At 47.5% G+C, this 23,810-nt stretch overlaps 1 protein-coding gene across 1 annotated transcript in view; it reads right to left on the bottom strand.

Annotated features, from left to right (window-relative positions):
- znf385c (zinc finger protein 385C) overlaps positions 1-23,810 on the bottom strand; it is a 74,272-nt gene that overhangs the window by 3,194 nt on the left and 47,268 nt on the right. The window contains exons 2-6 of the mRNA XM_070847333.1: positions 16,554-16,696; positions 11,223-11,333; positions 6,740-6,959; positions 1,239-1,616; positions 950-1,137 (exon numbers count right to left, since the gene is read on the bottom strand). Coding sequence (XP_070703434.1) covers positions 950-1,137; positions 1,239-1,616; positions 6,740-6,959; positions 11,223-11,333; positions 16,554-16,696 — 1,040 coding nt within the window. The remainder of the gene's footprint in view (positions 1-949; positions 1,138-1,238; positions 1,617-6,739; positions 6,960-11,222; positions 11,334-16,553; positions 16,697-23,810) is intronic.

Consider the following 23,810-nt stretch of genomic DNA (forward strand, 5'->3'; position numbering starts at 1 on the left):
TGGAATGCATTTAAGGATAAAGCAGCCGGGGGGGGGGGGGCTCAAACATGCCACCATATACTGTATCCTTTCTATATCCCAAAGGCAAAGTTTCCAAGACAATCCCTTCACTCAGACGCAGCTTTAAACGAACATCAAAACGGCAGAAATCACATTCCCAGCCTGGTTTGATGCCAGCGGAACCAGAAAATTAAACACAGAAGGCGCTAGCGGCTCGCAGTAACGAGTGGTAAATAGACGGCTGCTCAGTGAACAGCTTTGCAGTTAGTTTTAGCATCAGATGATATCTGTCTGGCGGTAGCGGCTGCTTGAACGTACGCAGCACTCACAACCCGCTTTCAATGGCTCCATTCATGTGGCTGTAAAGGAAACGGCTGCTCTGATTTAAACCATCCACCATCAAAGTGATGCTAAAACGGCCTCTCGGATTTAGTGAAGTATTTCAAATCCCATCATTCATATTTAGCTCTTTTTTTTTAATACACATCAGGAGAGGGAGCTTTTCTAATGCAGCGTTCGAGGTCAGGCTGGTGTGAGTCGACTGTCTGACTGTCCGTCTCTTCACATCCGAGCTGATTCTGCTCTGTTTTTCATGAACTCTCTGCAGGTGAGGTAATTACATGCAGCATTTTCTGCACTGCCTGATGTGATTGGGCATTTCCTGCAGAGTCAGCAGTGCTTTTCTGCCCTTTTCAACAAAATCCCGGCAGATAAGCAACACACTCTCACTTAGTGCGACTGGATAAACCTGCAGGACCTCGTCGTTCATTTCTTACAGCCGCTGTTCTGCTCTGCAGCCAGTACAGCCGTGCATGCTGGTACTTTGCCACTTCCCATTTCTGTATCAGATTATACTTGCTGGCATGTGAAGAACGAGCCCACAATAATCTGAACAGCACATTAAATGGTCATTTAATGGAATATTCCTGATGTGTCCTTGGAGCCTTACCTGGCTTAGCTGGGTCTCAGAGTTCACAAAGATCTCACACACTTCACACTGAAAGTTCTTGCTGGGCACCCCGATGCTGCCTTTGCTGCCCAGCCGTTTGCTCTTGCAGCCGGCGCGAGCTGTCACCACTTTCCCCCGGCGCCGCGGCAGCACGCTGTGACCCTCCAGCATCAGTTTGTGCTTCGTACCTGGTGCAGAGAGCAGGGAGTCGGCAGGTTTGCTGGGGCTCAGATTAAACAATATTACAGGCATTTATCTGATGCTCATTATTAGACGGCGGCCTTTTTACCACTGTTATGTGCTTCCAGTTGGGAGGCAGAGTTCACTGTGACTTTACAGACAGGACAATGCAGGTGAGCCTTGCTCTTCTTGGGGTCCTTGTCCTCGTCTGAACGCGGCTCCCCGTTTGTGCTGGACGCGTCTCCGTGGCTGCCGGACTCAGCGTTGAGGCCCGCAGCCTCACCGGCCTCCGCGGCCTCTGGGACCTCGGGGGCGCTGGTGTCTGAGGCCGTCTCTGAGAGCTGAGAGGAAGGTGAAATCTGAGGAGGGGAGAGGGTGACCAGCTCCACGGAGGAGACCTCGGACACTGGCGTCAGCATGACTGAGCTCCTGGGACTGTCCTCCAGCTTCGTCTCCAGGTTGGCTGGTTCCAGATCAGACTGAACGCCTGCACAGAACAGTAGAAATCAAGGACAACACTGACATATCATCACCGTTTGTGTTGATTTGGGGAACTTGGGAGGAGACAGTTGCTCTTTTACAGAGCAGCATTATGATTCATTTGCAGTCGTGTTTCTGACCTCCTGAGTCCAACATTCAGTCTCTTTTAGCTCAGTTTTTGGTCTCCACCTGCTCCTGTGGGGAATATCTGGCTCTTCAGCTGCTAAATGCTGCGCTATCCTTCTGCTGTTTGCTGCTGGGCAGGTCCAGTCCACACAGACTGATATGGAGGTAATAATACTTAAAAAGAGTAATCAAGAAGAACAGTGTTGATCCTTTTTAAACTAACGTGATGGAAATGTACCTTCTGCTTACCTGAGAGCAGGTTACACAAAGAGGCACCAGGTGTTTTTCCCCCGGCCTCTAATTGGGGCCGGCTTTCATTAGTTTGTGTCGGCCACTATTAGAGCTTTTATTTGAGGAAATACTGCAGCTGATCTCGGTAACTTGCTCAACACTGATTAAAAGTTTTTTTCTCCATTGCAATTAATATAAACTCAGCAAAGCAAAAACACTGAGTCTGGATACACAGCAAGAAAAATCCCTTTGCATTCCTAACCAGCAAAACACTCTTTAGATTGACTTAACTTCTGGAGTGCAACTATAAAGTCGGCTGAATTAATCTCCTACTGAGCATTTCTCCTTCAACACAGTGTTGGAGTCAACAGCACGAGTGCTTTTCAAGTGTTTGCTTTGTGGCATTTTCTGATACAGTATCAGCCTTTGTTTTAAACCATGTGGAACAGACTAGATTAGCACTGGTTTAGGCGAGTAAATGCCATCAGCCTCCTCCTCCTCCTCCTCCTCCTCCCTTCGTTCTCCCTCACTATTCAAATATCAAGTGGACCTGGAGTCTCAGTCAATATAAACAAACCCATCGACTGGCGGCCCGGCCGATAAGTCACTGGAGTTCCATTACACATCTCCCCTTCAACCCACCGGCCTCCCGAGGGGGTCGCACACTTCACCCCAGAGCACAGCGCGCTACGCTGGCTGAATATCTCCATTTCATTTAGTGCGCTTTCTCCACACACACACACACACACACACACACACACACACACACACACACACACACACACACACACACACACACACACACACACACACACACACACACACACACACACACACACACACACACACACACACACACACACACACACACACACACACACACACACCTCCTCACTCACTGCAACTGTGCTCCATTGATTTTCCCCTTTATGTTTCAGAGTAAATTCATCACTGGAGATAAGGGTCTTCCTCCCTCGTTCCCGCTTTAGAAAAAGAACCCATACAGGAGCAAGATTAGACAGTCCCCCCGCTGTAATGAGAGTGACCCCTGAGTGATTTCAGCTCCTCTGTAGTGACGAGGGGGGGGGGCAGGTATGATCCTGAGCTCATGTGAACGACGGGGCCACCTGAGAACCTCTGGAGGGGAGTGATACTGATCAATGGGTTTAGCAGGAACCCTGCAGAGGAAGACATGGAGGCTGGTGGGAATCAAAGCCTTCTGAAATCCAAAGGACCTCATTCAGCAAAGAATCATCTCAGCTTTCCCCGCTGGGTTTCTGAGAAAGCAACAGCCGACATAAATCAGCTTCTACTCTTAAAACAAATAGTTCATCTACAGGAAATACCTTTTAAAGCCAAAAAGATGTTAGTTAGTCACGATTAAAACGCTGCTGCTCAATCAATTTAGTCTTTTTTATCACTTATTCTGTCATAATATTAACTGTAAATCTTTTTTTCTGGTCCTGGCAGAAAAGTGCTTCCACAGGTTCTTTTTTTAAACATTGTATTTTGATTTAAACCTAATCTTCTTTCCTAATCTAATCTTTGACATGAAAAGTAGTGATGGGCAGCATTTTACAGACTGTAGGGATTCATTGACTCATTGAGAAATAACTGACAGATTAATTAACAGCCCTAATGAAAACAGTTATGAATTGCTGCAGATTGGGGGTCAGAAATCCTGCGAGACTGAAGCAATCTTTCTTCCCTGAAATAAAAAGCCTTTCTGTCTGCCTGTCAGTTTCCCCACTTGCTCTGTACATGATGAGAGAAACTGCGACCAACATTGGCAAAGTGTCAGACCAAAGGCCGGAGTATTGGCAGTGCCAGCAGAGCCTCCGTGGAGAAGAACTCCACAGCATCAGATTATAGATATTTGGATCAATGACATGCTGGCAATCAGTTTTCTTTAAGATGAAAAGAGTCTAATTCACATTTTAACAGTCCAACTAGATCTGACAGGCTTTTAGAGTGTAAACACATCTGAAGAGCTCAGCAGATTGATCCGAGAGAACTTTAACCACCAGCCAACCAGCAAATGAATATGAACACACACACACACACACACACACACACACACACACACACACACACACACACACACACTGAGCGCTGATCCAAGGCGGCCTCAGAACAGAAACAGCCTCCCCGGGGAAAAGTCCTTGTTTTAAATCATCATTACTGTGGTGACAGACAGAGTCCCCGTGAAGACCGGTTCAGCAGCCGAGTCAATCAAAGCCGGGGATGATTGATGCTCGTCGCGATTGATGGCGGCCCTCTGTGTCTGGGCACCGGCCTGCTGCTCCCCCCCCTCCCTCGCTGTGTGCTCACTCCCCCCTCTCTTGGTTTCTAAGCATCGATTAGTCCCTCCTGTATGTAGGAACTGATGCGGTGCCCTAAACGGCAGAGCACCTGGAAAACGTCTGCTGGAAAGTTTAGGATTTAGAGCGAGTGGTGAAACGGGCCACATGTCAGACATCCTCCAGCAGCTTCAGGCCGTGCGTTTGAGTCTGGCCCTGTCACATTGCTATTAAAGTGTTCTGCTATTTCCCTTAACTATGGTGTGACAAGGACCTTTTATCTTAATTACCCAGCTCATTCCTCTGCTGCACTTTCCCAAACACACGTGGAGAGCACTTAATAACTCATCATTTGTTCCGGTGAATCTTAGATGAACTCCATCATGAATGGTAGCGGCCTCTTGTGTCTAAATATGCATTAGTAGGTGTTCTTTTCTTTTTTTTTATAATTATTTTTATGGTTTTTTTGACTAAACCAGAGCAGACAGTTCAAAGGGAATCAGACAGGGTCATAATGGGAACAGTTAAATGCAGGAAGCCTGGAGGTCTGCTGGTCCTACACGTCATTAAGAGATCACAGACGTCCTGATTCATGAGAAGCGAAGGTGTTCTTAAGGAATACTTATAACCTAAAAGCTCAAGACCGACATTAAACAGTGTTCTCAAAACAAAATAGAAATATACCGAGGAAGCTTCAGATAAGATTTCCAGCTTTTTTCACAGTTTTTAGTCCCAAAGAACAAGTCAATCGTTGAGCATTAGCAGATGTTCTGGAGCTGAAGAGGCTGTTTTCAGAGGAACAGGTGCCTCATTGGTTGGAGACAATGTGGACGTGGCGCTCACACAGCCCCCCCCCCACCAGCCCCCAGCTTCATGGCAGACATAACTCATTTCATAGAGTGTTAATTTGCAGCGCTATTCCATTACAGGTTGGCATTGTGGTTCACGCCACCACCGGCTCGCACTGCTGCATTTCAATTTCACATTAGGCCAATCACACAATTGGGCTTATTAAGAGTGTTCCTCCTCACAAAATTGCCTTGGAACTGTAAAATTATTCACTGCATAAAAACTAGCTATGACTTATCTACTTTTCTCTCCAATGACCCCCCCCCCCACCCCTCCACGCTCTTTCTCTCTTATTCCTCCCTCCCTCTCTCTCTCTCTTTCATTCATTTCATCTTATCTTTCATTTTCCACTCATCATCTCGTTTCGTCTCCACCGCTGCTTCCCTCTTTCAGAGCTCTCCTTTGCAACGGCGGAATATAAAATGAGATTTGATGAGAGCGTTATCAGGCTCCCAGTCTTTTGTCCACTTTCTCCTCTCTGAAGGAGACTCTCAATGCTCAAGGCAGAAAAGTGAGCGTGCACCCACATGCACATAGGCATGTCTATGGGGGCGGGGGGGTACAAACTGTCCTCCCAGTACCTTCATATCTCCTCTCTGATATTCCATCTAGCATCCAAGTGCATTTTGAAATTCTGCTCAGATAGCGATCTTCTCCGGGGCGGGGGAAGTGGAGGGAGGGATAAAGTAGGAAAGTAGAAGTGAGAGGGGAGGGAGGGGGGGACGACTTCTCTCCCGCTCATTCACCCCCATCACCTTGGATGGATGAATGAAAAGTGTGGAGCCAGATAAGTGCAACCTGAGAAGGTAATGGGCTCGCTCTGCAGCCAAAATGCCATCGGAGCAATTCACGCTGTCCGAGCTAAAGCTGCAGCAGCAGCATTCGTATTCTGCCTAAAGGAATCCAACGCACTCTGTTCTTTAAAGTCAAAATGTCTATATTCACCCCACCGATGTGAAAACATTTAAAGTTTTCATAAAGGAACATGAGTGTCTTTGCTTTCTTTCAACTCTATTTGACAGCCCCTCAGATGAAAACTCTCCCCACCACTTTGCTGCCTCTTAACTCTTAACAGAAATACGTGTCGTTCTTTTCATGCTGCACAAATGCACAAAATTCTGGTTGTAAAAGTGCCCTCTCTATGTAACTGATAGATAGGAGAGAGCAGGAGGGAGTCCGCTTTGGAAAAAAAGGGGGTTAAAAACCACCCCAGCGAAGCTCCGAATCTCAGACGGACCCTTTTATTGACCCGACACCCCACAATCCCACAGCTTCGGGGCCCTCCATCCCTCACAAGGCGCGGGGGCAGAGGGACAGGCCAGAGAGATTTTGGGGGGGATGAAGTGGGCTGAAATTGGTGAAGTTTGAATGCACAGAGAGACAGAGGGGAACAGGGGGCGAGGGGGTGAAGGATAAGGTGTACAGAAGATGTAATCTCACCACGGAGGAGCAGAGGGAAGGAGATTAGGGAGGGCAAGATACGGAGGAGGAGGATGGAAGCCGTCGGCGATGTGAGAGGAGGATTGTTTGAGGGGGTTTAGAAAGATGAAACGGAGCAGGAGGAGGAATTAGAGAAAGTATGATAGAGTGATCAGAGAGTGCTGCTTTGCTTCTGTTTACGTACTTGTTCCCTCCACTAAGCTTGTGTCCATGAGCGCGGGGAGAGCTGCCTCGGGGGCCGACGTCTTGCTCCGGTCCCGGTCTCGCTCCCGGTCTCTGTCCCGGTCCCTCTCCCTCCCTGTGGATGAGGCCTCCCCGGCTCGTCGCTGCCGGTTCTTCTGGGCCTCCATGGCTTTGAGCTTGCGGGCGTGCTTGTGGCCCTTGTAGTGGGCCTCTGCTTGGTTCTGCGGGAAAACGAGAGAAAACCAGGTTTGCAGGGAAAAGCAGACAGGAGTGTTTGACTCGACGCTTTATCTGCTGGAGAGAGTGGAGCCCACGTGCAATAAATGTTAAAATTCACGCCTGAATATTTGCTCTCTCACAGGCACACGCAGGCTGCGAGGAGGAGAGTCTGTTTCCACCTGATAACAGCGATGGCACACTAGGAGGCCAGAGGTATAATTGCATGTGTAATATGCAACAAGAGAGAGGATCCCATCTCCACAACTACCCTATTAATGTGCACTGTGAGAGTCAGCCTCTGCGAGTCCAGCACACGTGGCAATACATACTAATGTCGCACACATCTGAGCACACAAACCCACAAACAAGAGTCTCCCACCGACTGAGACGCAGAGATAAACGTTCACATACATTTCCTTCCGTGTGGAATCGCGATCTACCTTCACATCTCCATCATTCTCACAACCCCGCTCAATCTGAGAACAAAGCGCCTGCTGTCAGAGCAGGCGTGGATACAGAACAACAGCAGAGAAATCAATGCAGAGGTCTCTCATTAAAAGCTAAAACAACCTCTGGGGATCGAGTTATAGATGGAAGAAGCCAGATACATTACGGGGAGAAAACATGCACAACCCTCAGACTCAGTATAATAACCACTGAACGAGCTCCAAAACTAAACCCAACTTGTGGGAAACTTAAATGTCCTCACAGATTATAGAAAATGCTGATTAATAGGGACATTTTTCAATATTTAAGAGATTGATGGGTCAAGGATGAGGGATTGTGTATAAAACAGAAATAAATGGATGTATGTTCTGACAAATACAGCAAGGTACGTCGCTCCTCCAAGACTCTCATCCAGTCTTACTTCCTCCAGAAATAAATCATGCAAATCCTCGGGCACCAAACAAGTTGAGCAGAGAGACTGGACTTTACTTTGACGACTCCTAAATGAGGAATAAATACGCGCAGAGACTTGCAAACTCTAAACTAGACTTTTCCCATTAGTAGCAAAATGTGGATTTCTCTGATTACCTGAGCATCAACAGCACATTAAGTCCAGTAAGCATTAAATAAGATTACAAGGTGAAAGGCACACACACACACACACAGTACACCACCACCACCACCACCACCACCATTAGAAGCATGTGTGAGTAAACACCAGCAGCCTGGTGATGGAGTTAAACATGCACCCTGCACATTAGCGAGCCTAATGGTGTGATATAGTGGAGGCCTATAAATAATGTGGCTGTCAAAGCATCTGTAAAAACAAGTCGAATGCTTCTGTGACTGATCTGTCGTGAAAAGGCTTCAGAGATTAGCGTGATGTGACAAATCCAGCCAGCGCCTTCCCTCCTCCACCACCGGTCTGTCTCTGTGTCCCGCCGAGTCTCAGCGGAGGCACAGGGACGAGGTGTGAAATGAGCTTCGGTTTGCACCAAAGCGATCCTTTGGGCTGAATGTGAACACTGGACTGTGTCTGGTGCAGGGACATCTGACTCCTCTCCTCCAGTAATGAACTGCATGCAGCAAATAAATAAAAAGATAACGAAGACATGAAAATAAAGTGGATCTGCCGATTGGCTTCGCTTCATTCAACAACTACTGAGCTGCCTGTTTAGACTGTGGAGGTGCACGGGTCCGTACAGTTTCCCCTCAAGTCACTAAAAATGTCGACGCGATAGTGAAAAATATTCCTTTTACCAAATTTGCCAGTCACAGTTGACTCTGTGATATTTTCTCGCTGCACTGAGCTATAAATATATGGAGCCTCATTATGTTCTACTATGACGATGTAGAAATGTGAAATGTGTAACGAACAAGAGGAAAGACATTAAATGAAAAATGTATGCAGCTGCAGGAGAACACTCTCTCCACACACACACACACACACACACACACACACACACACACACACACACACACACACACTGTTCTCACAGTCCTTTATCTATTTTAGAATATTTCAATGAGACTGTATCGGGATGATAAACACCTAAAATGTGCTAGTTATACAAAATTAGACCAGGTTCCACTAATGGATGCTAACATTTCAGATGATTATCTTGTACACAGAACTGCAGAAATATCAAAAAGGCACAAAGTAATCTACGAGCTCTATCAGCCTCTGAGGGAAACCAGCAGGAAAACGTTCAAACAACCTCCAGCCTTCTTCAAAAGCCACCGAGAGACAGAAATATCTGATGAGCCACATTAACATGGAAAAGGCTGTGACAGCAACACACTTTAAATCCTTTCATTTCATATCTTCCTCCACTGAAAACAGCATTTTAGCGCCACAGCAGAAAGACCCGAGGGTGTGTTGGCTGAACAGAGAGGCAGATGGACGACCAGAGGACGACCAGAGGACGACCAGAGGACACCTGGGACCTATAGAGGACACCTGGGACAGACAGAGGACACCTGGGACAGACAGAGGACACCTGGGACGGACAGAGGACACCTGGGACAGACAGAGGACACCTGGGACAGACAGAGGACACCTGGGACATATAGAAGACACCTGGGACAGACAGAGGACACCTGGGACATATAGAAGACACCTGGGACAGACAGAGGACACCTGGGACATATAGAAGACACCTGGGACAGACAGGACACCTGGGACAGACAGGACACCTTGGACAGACAGAGGACACCTGGGACACATAGAAGACACCTGGGACGGACAGAGGACACCTGGGACAGACAGAGGACACTGACCCATGTTGCACCAGAGGAACACCTGTCTGTCCAGTAAATAGACAGCTGCCCCCAGCAGTTGGTTAGCTTAGCTTAGCTTAGCTTAGCACAAAGGCTGGAAACAGGACAAACAGCCAGCCTGGCTGTGTGCAAAGGCAACAAAATCCACCTACTGATACCTCTACCACCTTCTACGGGCCGTCAGGAATACTGTGTTACCTTTGGACAGAACCAGGCTGGCAGTTTCCCCCTGTTTTTAGCCTTTGTTCTACGCTAGGCTAGGCTAGGCTAATGTCACTAGGACGCACACATGTGACCAGCTGTGACCACACCCACAGTGATGTCACCTGATGGAGAACATCTCAGTTCAGGGCGGTGCTACGTTGCTCTTTAAGGTCAGCTTGTGTGCCATATTTAGCAGCAGAGAAAGCTCACTGATTCCCCCTTTGAGCATTATGCATAAGGATAAGTTGGTATAATATCAGAGCCAACTCTGAGGAGGGTGCATGGAAGTATTAGGAAAGTATTCCTGCTCTCAGAGAGACAGATAAAGCTACAGTCAGACCTGACACTCCTCTTTAAGTCGGTGTGCAGAGGCAGGGAATGGGATTTGCTGTGGTGTGTCAAGAGCACGTCTGCGTCTGCTCTCCTCCCACAGCTCCGTGTCTCCTGTGCCTCAGCCCCCCTTTGAAGATAGGGTCCAAAAAAAAGAGTGTGTGTGTGTGTGTGTGTGTGTGTGTGTGTGTGTGTGTGTTACTGTGCCCAGACATTAGATGTCTTAAGGCTTCCTAGACTATTATCTATTTGTTTATGTGAATATGCATGAAATATCATGGGATGTTTGCTTGTGTGTGTGTGTGTGTGTGTGTGTGTGTGTTTGTGTGTGTGCACTAGTTTGCATGCTTGTAAGTGTACAGTAAGTGTGTGAGTGTGTATTTGTGTGTGAGTGTGTGTGTGCTAGAGGTGGCAGGGATGGGAGAAATGGAACGAGGAGCGAAGAACGCTGCTTCCTGCTGGGGCCGCTGATTGTTTCTGCTCTTTGCTGATAAACGGCAGCTCTCCCTGCTGTGTAATCCCTCACACCAAAACAACAGACAGACACACGCGCATAAAGATGTCACCGAGAGAACCGAACAAACCTTTATATGCACACGACTGGAGAAAAAAACAAACCCTAAAATGACTAACCATTGATTAGAACGGTACATACATTTACGGATTCACTCACAGTTCTTTGTTTTGCACACGCACACATTTTCTTTTTCACATGCACACATACAGTGCACACGGACACACTCAGTGGGGATGACAAAGGCTGAGGTAATTGAGGAACGGCCATATTAAAAAAAACACTGAAGAAGGCAGCAGAAGCACAAAACAAAGAGTTGTTTGTTGTCGTTCTCTGAGGCTAGACTCACTTTGTGATATAGATTGCTTTTATGCTGTAAAATACACAGTCTGGCGTGCCGTCTCTCTCTCTCTCTCTCTCTCTCTCATTGTCTCACGGCCTCTCTGTCTTCGTCATGAACACTGAGGTGTGAATCTGCTGCAGTTCTTACCGTTGAGTTAAAGCGCAGGTGGCAAATGTTGCAGGAGATAATCTGTTTCTTCTTGAGGGGCTGAGGGACGCCGAATGTGTGGTTGATCACTGCCTTCTGGACCGGGTCCATCTGGGGGACGGACAGAGAAGAAGACTTTATTTTACCATAAGAGAAACCTCACACATTAGCAGACATCACGTCCAAACCTTTCCAGCAGCTACAGCTGAGGATGATGGAGAATAATGGTTTTAAAAAAAGCATTAAGAGTCACACTGACACACTTCTTATGATGATGAGGGACTTGTCAGTTAGAGGAGATAATGTGACAAAAGACCCCGTCAGTCACGAGGCTTCATACATTCGATCAGCTGCACTGTGTGTCGACTAATCATCGGGTTTCAGATGACATTTCTGTGCAGTGACGCGAGAGGGCACCAGTTTCTACATCGACGACATGGACACAGCAGCTGACATTTGTCCTCCCACACGACATCTTCTTCATTTGTCAACCTCGTTCTGTTCACGACAAACACGTGTTTTGCTTTGGATCATTAAAAGAATGTTTTCTACTGTCTTTTCTCATTTTCAACATGCTCGGAAAACATTTGAAAAAGTGGATTCTTCGCACACAAAACTCAAACTTAACACCTTGTTTCTGGTTTTTGGTCTAATTGGAGCTCCTGTCAGGACAGACGTGCACACAAAGCACCTGACTGGTCCTCACTCACCTGTTAAAGAGGGATAACAACCACACACTCCTCTTTAAACATCTTTTTATGTGATGAGACGCAGCTAGTTTTCATTCTGGACCAGTTTTTTATCATAATAAATGTGATCTGTTTTTCCACTTTTAATTTCTGAGACAATAAAGGATGTTTGAATTCTTATGTCGTGCCCCATGATGCAACAGCGGCTGTTAATAAACTGTATCTGAGCTGATGGCTCACTGATTGCACCTGTGCCTGTTTTATATCTGAGCGACCTTAAAGCTCTGGTGACTCAAATGTTTCCTGTTTGTTGTGCACCTGAGCACCTTTGTGTTGAGCAGCGTTCTAAGGAAAACTATGTTGATGGCGGACATGTTTGGACTGGTCGCCGTGTTTAGATCAGGAGCAGGATTCTGCCAGATTCCCTCTCAGTGCACATAAGACGGGCGGACCAGGAAGCAGGATTAGTGGGCTAGCGAGTTTTCAATATCACAAAGGTGGCTCTCTTTTTACCTGCCTAGATCGCCATGGCAACTGATGCTGCACACCTGACCTGCACCACAGGAAGTTACGGTCGGAGTTTCGGCTCTAAAATGAGCGCCGCCCGTTCGCTAAATCTTTTCCTGTCCATATTTTCTGTGAGTAGATTCACAGCTGAGGGGACACGTGCAGACTGGCCCTTGTTAGGAAGTAGAAGCTTTAATATTAAACACACACGCTAACACATGTTCCTGCAGGTGATGAAGGCTCAGCAGCTGTGGATCAAGTTTTCATGTTTGGACCAATGTGATAGAGCAGATCTGAATACTGAGGAGTCTGTTGGTATTTATCACAGATAATATTCAATCAGTCTAAGGACAGAGGCTCTCGTGTATTTTACAGACTTTAAAGTCTTGTTGTTGTGATTTGTGATTTTTGGCTCTAAAAATAAAATCTGACTTGATTCAAATTAAAATTAAATAAAATTCACTTTGATTTCAGAAGCTAAAGTGACTCCTTCATTACGGGACAGAGTCAGAGTATAAAGTTTAAATCTGCCATGTTAGAAATAAACAGGAGACACTGAGGGGTAAAATAAATACAGTCACTTATTCCTCTCTCGCCTCTTGGCTGAAGTGAAGATCCTGAGGAAAACATAGAAAGTCGCTAACCACCGTCGTGACACCCGTTAACATTCAACCGGGGGTTTAGGTTTTGTCGAGCCAGCTGACTGAGAGAAAGCCTGAATATGTTGAACCTGCTTCGTTCACGACTCTGAGCTCCTTCTGCTCTCATGACATGAACAGAGTGACGGCACAGCTGCAGTCCTCCATTCTGCAACCACACGAGGTTATAAAAAAGTAAATTAACGAAAGGAATCACAGTTATTTTGGAGGAACATTGTAGGGCCTCCTGTTAAGCCCTCACTGTGACTGTGAATCCAGCTTTAACCTTCATGTTTCTCTCCTCACAGGCTCTGTAGAACACAGTCTGTTCACAACACGACCGTCTTGCACTATTGTCTTAAGCCTCGCCACAGCTTGTATTTTTGTGCAGTTAGAGCTCATTGTAATCTCAGAAATCTCAATCTAATACATTGTGAGTCACTGCAGCCCACAGGGAAGTGTTTCTGGAGAGGGGTTTGGGCACACTAATTCAGTTTTAACTGTCTGTGAAGAGACTGCAGAGACCCACAGCGGCGCACTATAAACAGCAGAGTGAAAGCCGAGGCTTCATTAGAAGGTCTGCATTCCACGATGACAGCTGATTTCAATGCTGCACCCTTCAGCGTGGTATCGCATATAACAATCACCTTGGATCTCTCCCCGGGCTGGCACGGAGCCTGGCCCAGCCCATACCTCTACTCACATGGGAGAAGGGACCGAGGATGGCCGGGCAGAGCGCCGTCCTCTCACTGAGGTCGGCTGCTGGCCGGAGCCACGCCGGCGGCCCCGCTGACAGCCTCGCCGGCCCAAAGATGGAGGGGTGTTGGTGTACCGCCTTGATATCTGTCTAACACACAAGCCGGAGCTGCATCAGATCCCTTCGCTCCACATGAGCTGCTCCATGTCCGAGGCAGCTGCCTCCTCTGTAAGAGTCTGTTTGCTGTGGATTCCTCAAAGCCAGGTGTGAGAGGGAGTATAAACACACCTGACACTGAAACCTCCACGCTGGAGGTATCTCTCTCCCTCGGGGCCGTCTTTGCCTTTGTTGCTTTATTTTGGCCTCTTCTACATGACTCAAAGTTACCTCAGGGAGCAACTGACTTTTCCCTCCACCAGCCGAAGGCTGACCATGGAAACCTAGCTCTCCCACTCCTGCTGCCCTGCGTCCACCTTAGCAGGGCAGGCTGCACACAGCTATTTGTTTTAGGAGCTGAAGAATGTGCCCATTGTCTGTCCGCAGCCATCCTGAACCGACTGCTATAAATGCGTCTTTTGTCCAAGCCCTCCGTCCTCCCCCGCCATCCTGGTGCAGACAGAACTTATCCAGCGCCGGGCGGCTGAGTCCGTGATGGGGTTTCAGGGTAGGCAGAGAGAGACACACACAGAGACGAGGAGGGAGGGGGGGGGGTGTAGGAAGGTACACCAGGGGAACTGGAGGATATTTAGCTTTGGAGACAGGTGCATTCATCTTCCCCCCTGCACACGTCCAGGACAACGTGCGCCTTATCAGGACTAAGAAAACCTGGGGCTCCCAGTTGAATGGACTTTGTGATTAATGCCACAGCTGTGCTGTCAGACTGTGTGTTATGGCGGCTAATCATCTCCTCCCGGGACTGAAGCGACACTGATTTGATGTTATTTCCATAGTTATCATAATTTCTGCATTCTGGTTGTGGTAGATTCCCCCCCGTCCTACTGCGAGCTGTATTATATCGAACAATGGCTCACTGAATAACACTGCAACTCTGTAAATGTGATTTCCTGTGCACTCGCTGTGCATTCACTGATGATATATTGCCTGTTTATTCCACTTATGTGACTTCTTATATTTTTCTAATAAGGCGGCATAATGATAACAACAAACAAGCGATTTCGATTCAGAAATATATTTGCCGTTGGTCACCACAAATTCTGTCTATCAGACACCAAACAGGAGATCAGTGAGGTGGGTTTAGGAATAGAAACACTGAAACATCAGCATAACACAGACAGAACAGTGACCAGAGACCTGCCCTCTGCCTCCACCACTAATATAAATACATGAGGGGGTTGGAGGACAGAGCAGGCGACCCAGAGCAGTGGGCGGCAGAACACATGAATAAGACACACACACACACACACACACACACACACACACACACACACACACACACACACACACACACACACACACGGTCTGCCAGCCACATGCACCCTCTTACCTTTTTTTGCTTGGTTTGTAAAGGTGTAAAATGCATGCTGGAGTGAAAGCTCTGGCTTATGTTTCATTTATAGACCACAGAACTGGAGCTGGTTTCAGAGTGTGCAGTGGGGGGAGGGAACACACACACACACACACACACACACACACACACACACACACAGTGTAAAAGTAGGATCAAAGACATCAGAAGTCCCTACACACACACATGCACACACACACAAAACGACAATGGGTATAGCTGGTAAGTACAGGATCAAAGCTGCAAGTTTTTAATTCCAGGCACCGCGGTGAGGTAACATCGGAGCCAAGGAGCACGAAGACCAAACAGTTTGTCGCTGACGTTGGAACGGGAGCAGCGAGGGTCTCATCTGTAGAGACACCGATACTGAGGTGACAGCAGCCGCTCTGAGAGGTGAAACACTGCCGGAATAAAGATTAGCATCCTGATCCGGGGGTGAGGCCTCTGCACAGAGACGGCAGCAGAGTTTATGGGACAAGAGTGGGAGGCTGAGGTCTGGCAGAGCAGATAGAGAGAGGGGGAATAACGAGGAGGCTAGCATTAAGGATGTGATTTTATAGCCCCATCTTTCTTTAAGCCTCGCACTGATATAAACTCTAAAGCAGCATGAGGTTGAACACCGACAACAGATTCACGCAGTATGTGGATCACAACCCCCGACCTGTAAAAACCCAGCGTTTCACTGCAACGATGCCACATATTGACATGTTCTTTAATCAATATGAGTGATGGTTTGCCAGGTGTTTAGACTCCTCGTGTTTACTCCCTTTGCGTCACAACACTTTCTATTTTCAAAGAGATGAGACAGAATCTGAAAAGACATTTTGTTCTCAAGCTAAAAAAAGTGTGTGATCACAATATTTTTCTGCATTGAACTGAGTCACATTGTCTAATTTTATTGTTATTCAGTCAAACCACAGCCGGTGAGCTGGTAAATGTCGGCCATGTGCTGCATGACAAGCAGGAAGCTCTAAAGTTGAAGTTGTTCATATTACCCACGCTGTGATGATAAAACCGTTCCCTTTAAAGAGCAGCAGCTCTTTATTCACTGTTACTGTCATTAAAAACAGAAGCAGCACGTCTCTACAGTCAGTTTACCTTCAGGAGCGAGTACAGCGTTAGCATAGAGCAGCTAACGTTGGCTGGAGTGTCACTAGAACACCTTTTTAACCAGTCTGGATCTAAAGAGAACCTGAAATGATCAGCTGTCAGAGCTGGACGGTGCTGCGCTGTGATTGGCCAGTCGGGTGTTGTGTAACAGTAACAGTAACTCACCGTGTTAAAGTTAGGGAAGAGGCTGAGGGGGGAGGATCCATTGAGTCTGAAGGGCAGGAGGTGTTTGAGGTCGAGCTGCGGCTGCAGAGGCCGTCCTGGGACAGGGAGGGTAGCCAGGAGGGGGCTGCCCTGGGCCGACGTACCTGGACAGCACAAAGAGATAGATGGCGAAGGGTAAGAAGCAACAGAAACATTAACACGGGAGACATTTCTGTCCCCAACTGCTCTGATGGCCTCCAGCAGTTCAGGTGGAGGCCTGACTTTGATTTATTTGATACCAGAGGCACCGTTAGCCCTCCATCTGACACCGAACACACAGCGTACAACTCAAATGTGTGTGTGCGAGCGTGCTTGTGAGTGTGCCTGCGCTTGTATCTGGGACAACACAGTGTGTGTGTGTGTGTGTGTGTGTGTGTGTGTGTGTGTGTTTGTATTTTCATGCAGACAATAGAGAAGTTTTGTCGGAGACTTAACACCCCATCACCCCAGTTGCCCGGGCTGATCCCCCAAGGACATACACCTGCCCTCATGTACATACACACACACGCACACACACAAACACATCATTTAATTACTGATTTATTGGCTGAGGAAAGGCGCCTGTGAGAGGGGAAGATGGGAGATATCGGATTTCAAATGGACCAGGGATGAAGAGATTTCTAATTTTCTGCCTGGCTGCATTTCAGTGGACCGGTGTGCTCACCGGTGCGCAGACACTTACCCCAGCACCAGGATCAATCATCGGTGTCAGCTGCAGGTCACCGTGGCCACCTCAAAGTGTACCTATCATGTGAGCTCTGGTGCAACACACAACTGTGTGTGATAACACACAGCAGACACAAAAAAGCAATAACTGACCTTGAAGTAATACCAGCGGCTTGGAAATAGAAAAGATTGGCCAAAAAAAATAACTCCTTCTAGAGGTAGAGGAGACAGATGGTGGGATCCAAAAAGAGAAAAGTGAAGGCAGACACGCTGGTGTCACACTGAAGAGCTGGTAATATATTCAGAGCGAGGAGTGGGTAGTGCACTGTGTTACTAGAGTCAGTGAAATGTTTAATATGACTAATTGTGTCGCACATTGAATTCTAAAATTCAAATAAAGACACTGGAGTGGAAAAATTAAAGACATTTTGCGTTTTGCTCCTGTCAGTGTGAGATTCAACACTCATGTAGCTAAAAATACAGCAGTGATGTCAAGACGTTCACCGAATCCTGAGCTGAATGTTTGGCCCATTTAATCCATCTCAACCTCAAACTCCTGACAAGAGGCTCAATAAGCACCCGTCCTCAGTCTCTCCGCTGGCTCTGAATATTATTCCTAGAAAGTCGGGATGGAAACTGGAACCATTGCTCTTGTTGTTCTCCTGCAGATAAAACAAGGCTCCAAAACCTTCACTGTCAACAACATATCAGAGGCCGTCAGACTAAAGTGCAGCAGCTGCTCTGGAAAATACTTTCTTGTTTGCTGTGGCATATTAGTGGAATGTTTTTTCTTCTTCTTAGCACTGGTTTCAAGGTTGTGCTATGATGATGATGATGATGATGATGATGGTGGTGGTGATGATGAGCGCAGAACAGAGTGATAGATGGGGAATCTGTCAGTCGTCTGGCCCGTGGCTTCCTGCAGCAGGACTGGCAGCCACGACGCAGAGTGTGTTCGGTGGGTGGGTGGAGGGGCTGAAACGCTGACGCTCCGAGCATATGCTCCTCAGCGCCGGGCTCGGGCCGCCGTGGCCATGTGTGGGCTCTCCGCCGCCGTCTGTCTGACACCCAGAGAGAGGCAGCACAGGACGGACGCGGCCCTGCAGACACGTGGGCAGCAGCCGGCGGGGGATCGCTCACACACAGAAAACGAGGAGAAGCTGAGTCTTCTCTTGGCTGGGCAATCAGAGGAAAACGCTGGGCTTGCAGGGAGGACAGTTATCAGCCGATAGTGCTTCCCCACCTCTCCGTGGCTCCCTAGGCAGCTTATTAAATCAGAGACTGGCTGTTTGCCTCTTTGGATGATAACGCTGCCACGGAGCCACGGCCCGAGTCCAGGCGTGTACGACAGCGAGCGGAGGAGTGTGTGTGCTCGGCTCGCATGTACTAGACAAGAATCACAGGCACACACACACACACAGAACTGCCTACACACCTCTGAAAACAAATAGCTCCCAGGGCGAGGGGGAAGTCAATATAAAAACAGCCACACATACACACACACAAAACCAAACAAGATATAATTTTGCACTTGGCACATATTGTGTGTGATTCCAGTAGGAGTACCCTTTAAAGCAAAGCAACATCATTTTGAGCATCCAAGCACATTTCTGTGTGTGTGTGTGATTGAAAGCTGGCTCGTTTCAGCCTGCAGCCCCTGATAACCTCCTTCTATCACACTGCGTCAGTTTCCACTCATTTCATGTTGTGTGTATGTGTGTGTGTGTGTGTTTGTGCACACACACGTCCGGAGTCATGTCTGCGTCAAGCCTCAGATGTATTTACGCCTGGCTTGCGGTCCGGGGGTCCAGACGACCCCTGGCAGCAGAGACCAAATGTCCGGCCTCTTCCTCTCTCTCCCAGATGACTTTGCTAACGGATCTGACTGCCTCTGCCAGTGTTTCCCCAGGCTGGCCTCCTCCTCCTCCTCCTCCTCCTCCTCCTCCTCCCCCTCCTCCAACCATCACAACAACGCATTCCTCCCCCTCATGACTCACTGGGCTTGGTTACACAACAGCCACCGTCACATCGCATCCACTCGGATGTGTGTATGTTTGTGCGGTGCATCCGAGCCACGGAATTCAAACATTGACTTTCCAATTATTTTCTACTTGCTCATCTGAGAAAATAATGAATTCCAATGTACACAAGGAAACACAGCGAGCCCCCCCCCTCCTCATCCCTCCCCCCCTATCACAGAATTAGCCTTTCAATCCTTTGGTCCTTCCACTGTTTTTCTCTTGTCATCACTCCAGTGCTCCCTTAGGTTTCTGACAAATTGTCTTTTCTCACATGTAAATACCCCCCCCCTCCTCCACCACCACCGCCCCGCCCTGCACGCTCACTATCCCTGCAAACTGCTGCTGCTGAGCGGCACAGGAAGGAGAAAGGGAGAGGGGTCAGGGAGGAGGGAGGGCCGCCTTTCTATTTGTAGCCCGGTGTAATTATGTAGGAGAGATGCTGGCACAGCGGGGTCCAGGAGCTGGGAGAGTGGATCTTCACCCTCCTCTTCCTCCAAACAACAGCCCTTCGGATTGACCTGCCTAGAAAAGCCATTTCTACGCTGCTCTCCCAAGAAGAACAACAGCATTAGTCGTTTGAGCAAGTGCATGCGTTTATGTTTGAGAGACCTGGAGTCGTTATTATGGGAGCGAGCAAGGAGGGAGGGAGGGAGGGAGGGAGGGAGGGAGGGAGGGAGGTGAGGTTAAGATAAGATAAAATATTCCTTTATTTTTTCCCACGACGGGGAAATTTACAAGTGTGGAGCTACAAAGTCTGCGTAAGGAAGAAGCCAGGGAAGGTTGGTCAACAAAACAAGACTTAAACACGAGATCCGACTCTTTGCAGCCACAAGTTTTAATCATGACCACAGCAACGTCACCTGATCACAGTAGGTCCACTAAAAGAGCTTGTTTGATCCACTGACAGGCTCAGAGTGTTATTCTAAGTGTGTGACAGCATCATGGAAAGGATCCCTACAGAGAGAGACCTGGAAGATCCTTTTGGTTTAACCACAAACAGCACACACACCAGACTACATTCACTAAAACAGGGGTTTTAAACAGGAGTCACTGAACTACTGCTGCCTCCATCACTCCATCACTGTTTTAAGGGTTAGATTGGATTTAACACGATATCTGTGTGACACCCAATAAGACAAACTAACCAATCAAGCAAGTACATCAAATGACTTTTGACCCAATGACCCAAACTAACTAAAAATGGGACCCTGGTTTAAAAACACTGGACTTGTCCTTTAACTAAGAACATCCATTTTGACCCAAACTGCCATCTTTCCTCAAACCTAAGCTGCCTTTGTGCCTAAACCTAACCAAATCTGAACCCTAGTGTTGTCACACCATTTAAATTAAATCTATTTAACATGGTTAGAACAGAAAAACAATGTTATGACTTAATGTAATGACATTTAATTGAAGAAGTGTAAAGTCACGTTATAATCGTAACCACCTAATACAGGGAGGCTTTTCACATTTAGCAGCAGTCGGCGGTCCAGCAGAGTCCAGTGAGGCCGAAGCCTCTTTGTCGTCACTCGCGGCCCACAGAGACAGGAAACACAAGGACAGTGGGCTGCTGCTAGCAACGCGCCCTTCACAACGACTTTGGCTATACTGTTGTATAAAAAGACTGTTGAGGTAAAACATCGTACGACACTTCTCCTGCTGCTAAGTCCTTCAACAACCACAACAGAAAAAGGGAAACTCAGAGAAAGACTGACTTTTATTATGCACTTTCCTATACAGCTGGTAGCAAAGAAAACATGATGAAATCCTTTGAGTAGAATTTGAAAAGAATACACCAGAGATGGAGTTGGTTTTGTCTCTGGTTTTGTGCTTTTTCTTAGCGGAGACAAGTGATTGTGGGAGCGCTGGGGTTACAGCTATTGTCCTTGTTGATTTCTGCAGAATGTAAGGGCATTATGCACCACATCAGCTGTTACTGCCTGCTGCAAAACAGTTGGACTGTCAGTTAGACCCTCGCCATCGGGCCTCTGATCTGATTATCCAGCTGTGATAATGAACATCTACACATCTAAACCTGAATGTGTTGAACAGGAATTTGCAAGGGAAATTGCGGACCGGTGAAGTGATGAGCACTAAGTGCAGCACAAACGACTCCGCACCACGTGGATGCTTCTGCCGTCAGATGCCAAGTGCACATAACGACCTCTCTTTCTGACGATGTTCAGCACAGCCCTCATATGCTCGCACCAAATGTGCACACAGTCGAGTCCTGACACGCACACTCAGAGTCATAACACCATGTTGCTCATTGCTCATCTGCCACACTGTTGCCACGCTGTTTCACCATCCCCCTGCTGCCACGCAAACTTCCCAGCAGCCGCTGCCCTGCTTAAGACCACTGGGGGGGGAGGGGGCCGATCTGACAGGCCGAGGAGGAGCCAGCAACTACAACTCTGCACGTAAATATAGAAGTGGAGCTTTTTAGGTACAATAATCCAACCGGCAGAGCCTCTTTTTTCGGCCGAGGTATGAAATAACCCAGGACAGGCCATGCATACAAATGGCCGCCTCACACGCGTTGTGCCTGGAAATTGGAAATTGGCCTCATGGTGTATTAGAGACTCACGGCCATCGGAGGGCATGAAATGACATTGCACTGCCTCTGGATGTCCAAATGTACTCCACGAGTCACAGAGAGAGAGAGAGAGAGAGGAAGAAGAGTGACTCTTTACAGCCAATTAGCTTCTGCTTGATCAGGAGGTGGTGCGAGGGCCACCGTGGGAACCATTATAGCGTGGACGGAGAGCATTAACCACAATCAGTTTTAATTAAAGACCGGCGCTTTTTATTCCTCTCCGTCCCCAGCCATTCCTCCCTCGGCTCCATCCTCCACTCCCCCTTCAAGTGCGGTGATAATCTGCAAACCTGAGTATAACACAGGACGTTACTGGGCTGATTAGATGAAACAGTGCACAGATAATGAGTGACCTTCAATTTAGCCCACAATTAAGCCAATCTGATTAGTTCAGTTGCACGAAAACGGCACGAATTATACGTTTCTCTGCAGCTGCAAATAGATCTCATTATTCTAAATATGTGGCCAAATAAATGCATTATTCGAGCTGCTTCTGCATTCAAATTGACCTTTTTGGAGACTTTTATGTCTGTGAGCCACTTTTCTGTTTCAGCAGAGAAACAAACTATTATCGCTGGCACGCAATTTAAAATTTGCACAAAGAACCCTCTCATTTTGTCCTCCCTCCTCCTCCCCGTCTCTCATTCCCACACCTTACCTTTAATGCTGTTTATTTAATCATATTTTTGCTCTTTTTTCTGGGTCACTCACTGCACACACGCTGCGACTGTACACTGTGCACTGGAGTGTGTGAGCTGATGACGGCGTGTGCTGCACATGACAGTTTGTATTACAACATGTGTGGAGCCGGCAGATGCGGTTTATAAATATGCACACGGAATATTTGAGCAGAACAGAGCTCCAACAACAGTCAAGTGTCTGCCTGTCATCTCCAGTTTGTGTGTCCGTTTGAAGAAAGAAGAACCAGCAGAGATCCAAGAGAAAACTGCTGGCTGAGATATTTCCAGCCGAGATACTTGAGTCCATCTCTAATAAGGCTGTGAAGATTTTTCTTATGAGGATTATATCTAATCTCAGCACTTCCTTGGCTATTTTAAACTAATCTGCTCTTTAAATCTCTCATATGTAGTTCTGCCCTCCTTTCTCCTTCTTTTCCCTGGATTGCAGGAGGTGGCAGGCTGCTCCATGTGGCCCGATTATATGCAAGGCTAAGCACAGTTTGACCCACCACTGAAAATAGAGCACTCCCAGGAAGGGAGATGACTTCATAACCTGTATTTTACACTCAATTTTGGAGGAATTAAATAAAGTCGGACCCTGAATCCGTCGAGTTTACCTCCTCGACAACCCCCACATCTCTCACTCCTGCTCTCCTGCCGGCTCGGGTAAAGTTACGGCATCGAGGATGTTTCAATGTGTCATTAAACGCAGAACACAAATTAAGGAGAAGAGTGAGGTTAGATAAGTGTGCAGGAGGTGTATAAGCAGATTTAGACCCCAGGCAGCTCCGTCACAGTGGAGGCTAATTCACAGCCAATAAATAAAATGTGGCCTAACGTTGAAGTTTAAGTACAATCAATATACAGCCTTTGGCTTCAGCAGAGACACCTCATCACCTTTTCCTGTGCTACTGGCACTGACAAACAAGCTTTGGGTTCAAATTCAAGCATGAGAAGTAAAAGAGCCGACGTCCACGCGACCCTGAAATTACTGTAATTAAATGGTCTCTTTTCTTTTTATTCTAATGTTACAGCGTCACGTTAATAGCGGCAAGTATTTTAATAATTCCTGAAATTAAACATTTGACCTCAAACCACAGAGAGGACTTGAGCAGCATGTTCGCATCCATGTTGTTCGGCTCAGGAGTGAGTCGTAGCAGTTTGACGGCGGTAACGGGACCTCACGAAGAAGCTTCTTCTCCCAGGGAGCGTCTATAATGAGTTCTGTCAGGCAGGCAGTGAGCAGCGCGTTGCT

This window comes from Pempheris klunzingeri, chromosome 17 (assembly GCF_042242105.1).
Source record: "Pempheris klunzingeri isolate RE-2024b chromosome 17, fPemKlu1.hap1, whole genome shotgun sequence".
Lineage (NCBI taxonomy): Eukaryota > Metazoa > Chordata > Actinopteri > Acropomatiformes > Pempheridae > Pempheris > Pempheris klunzingeri.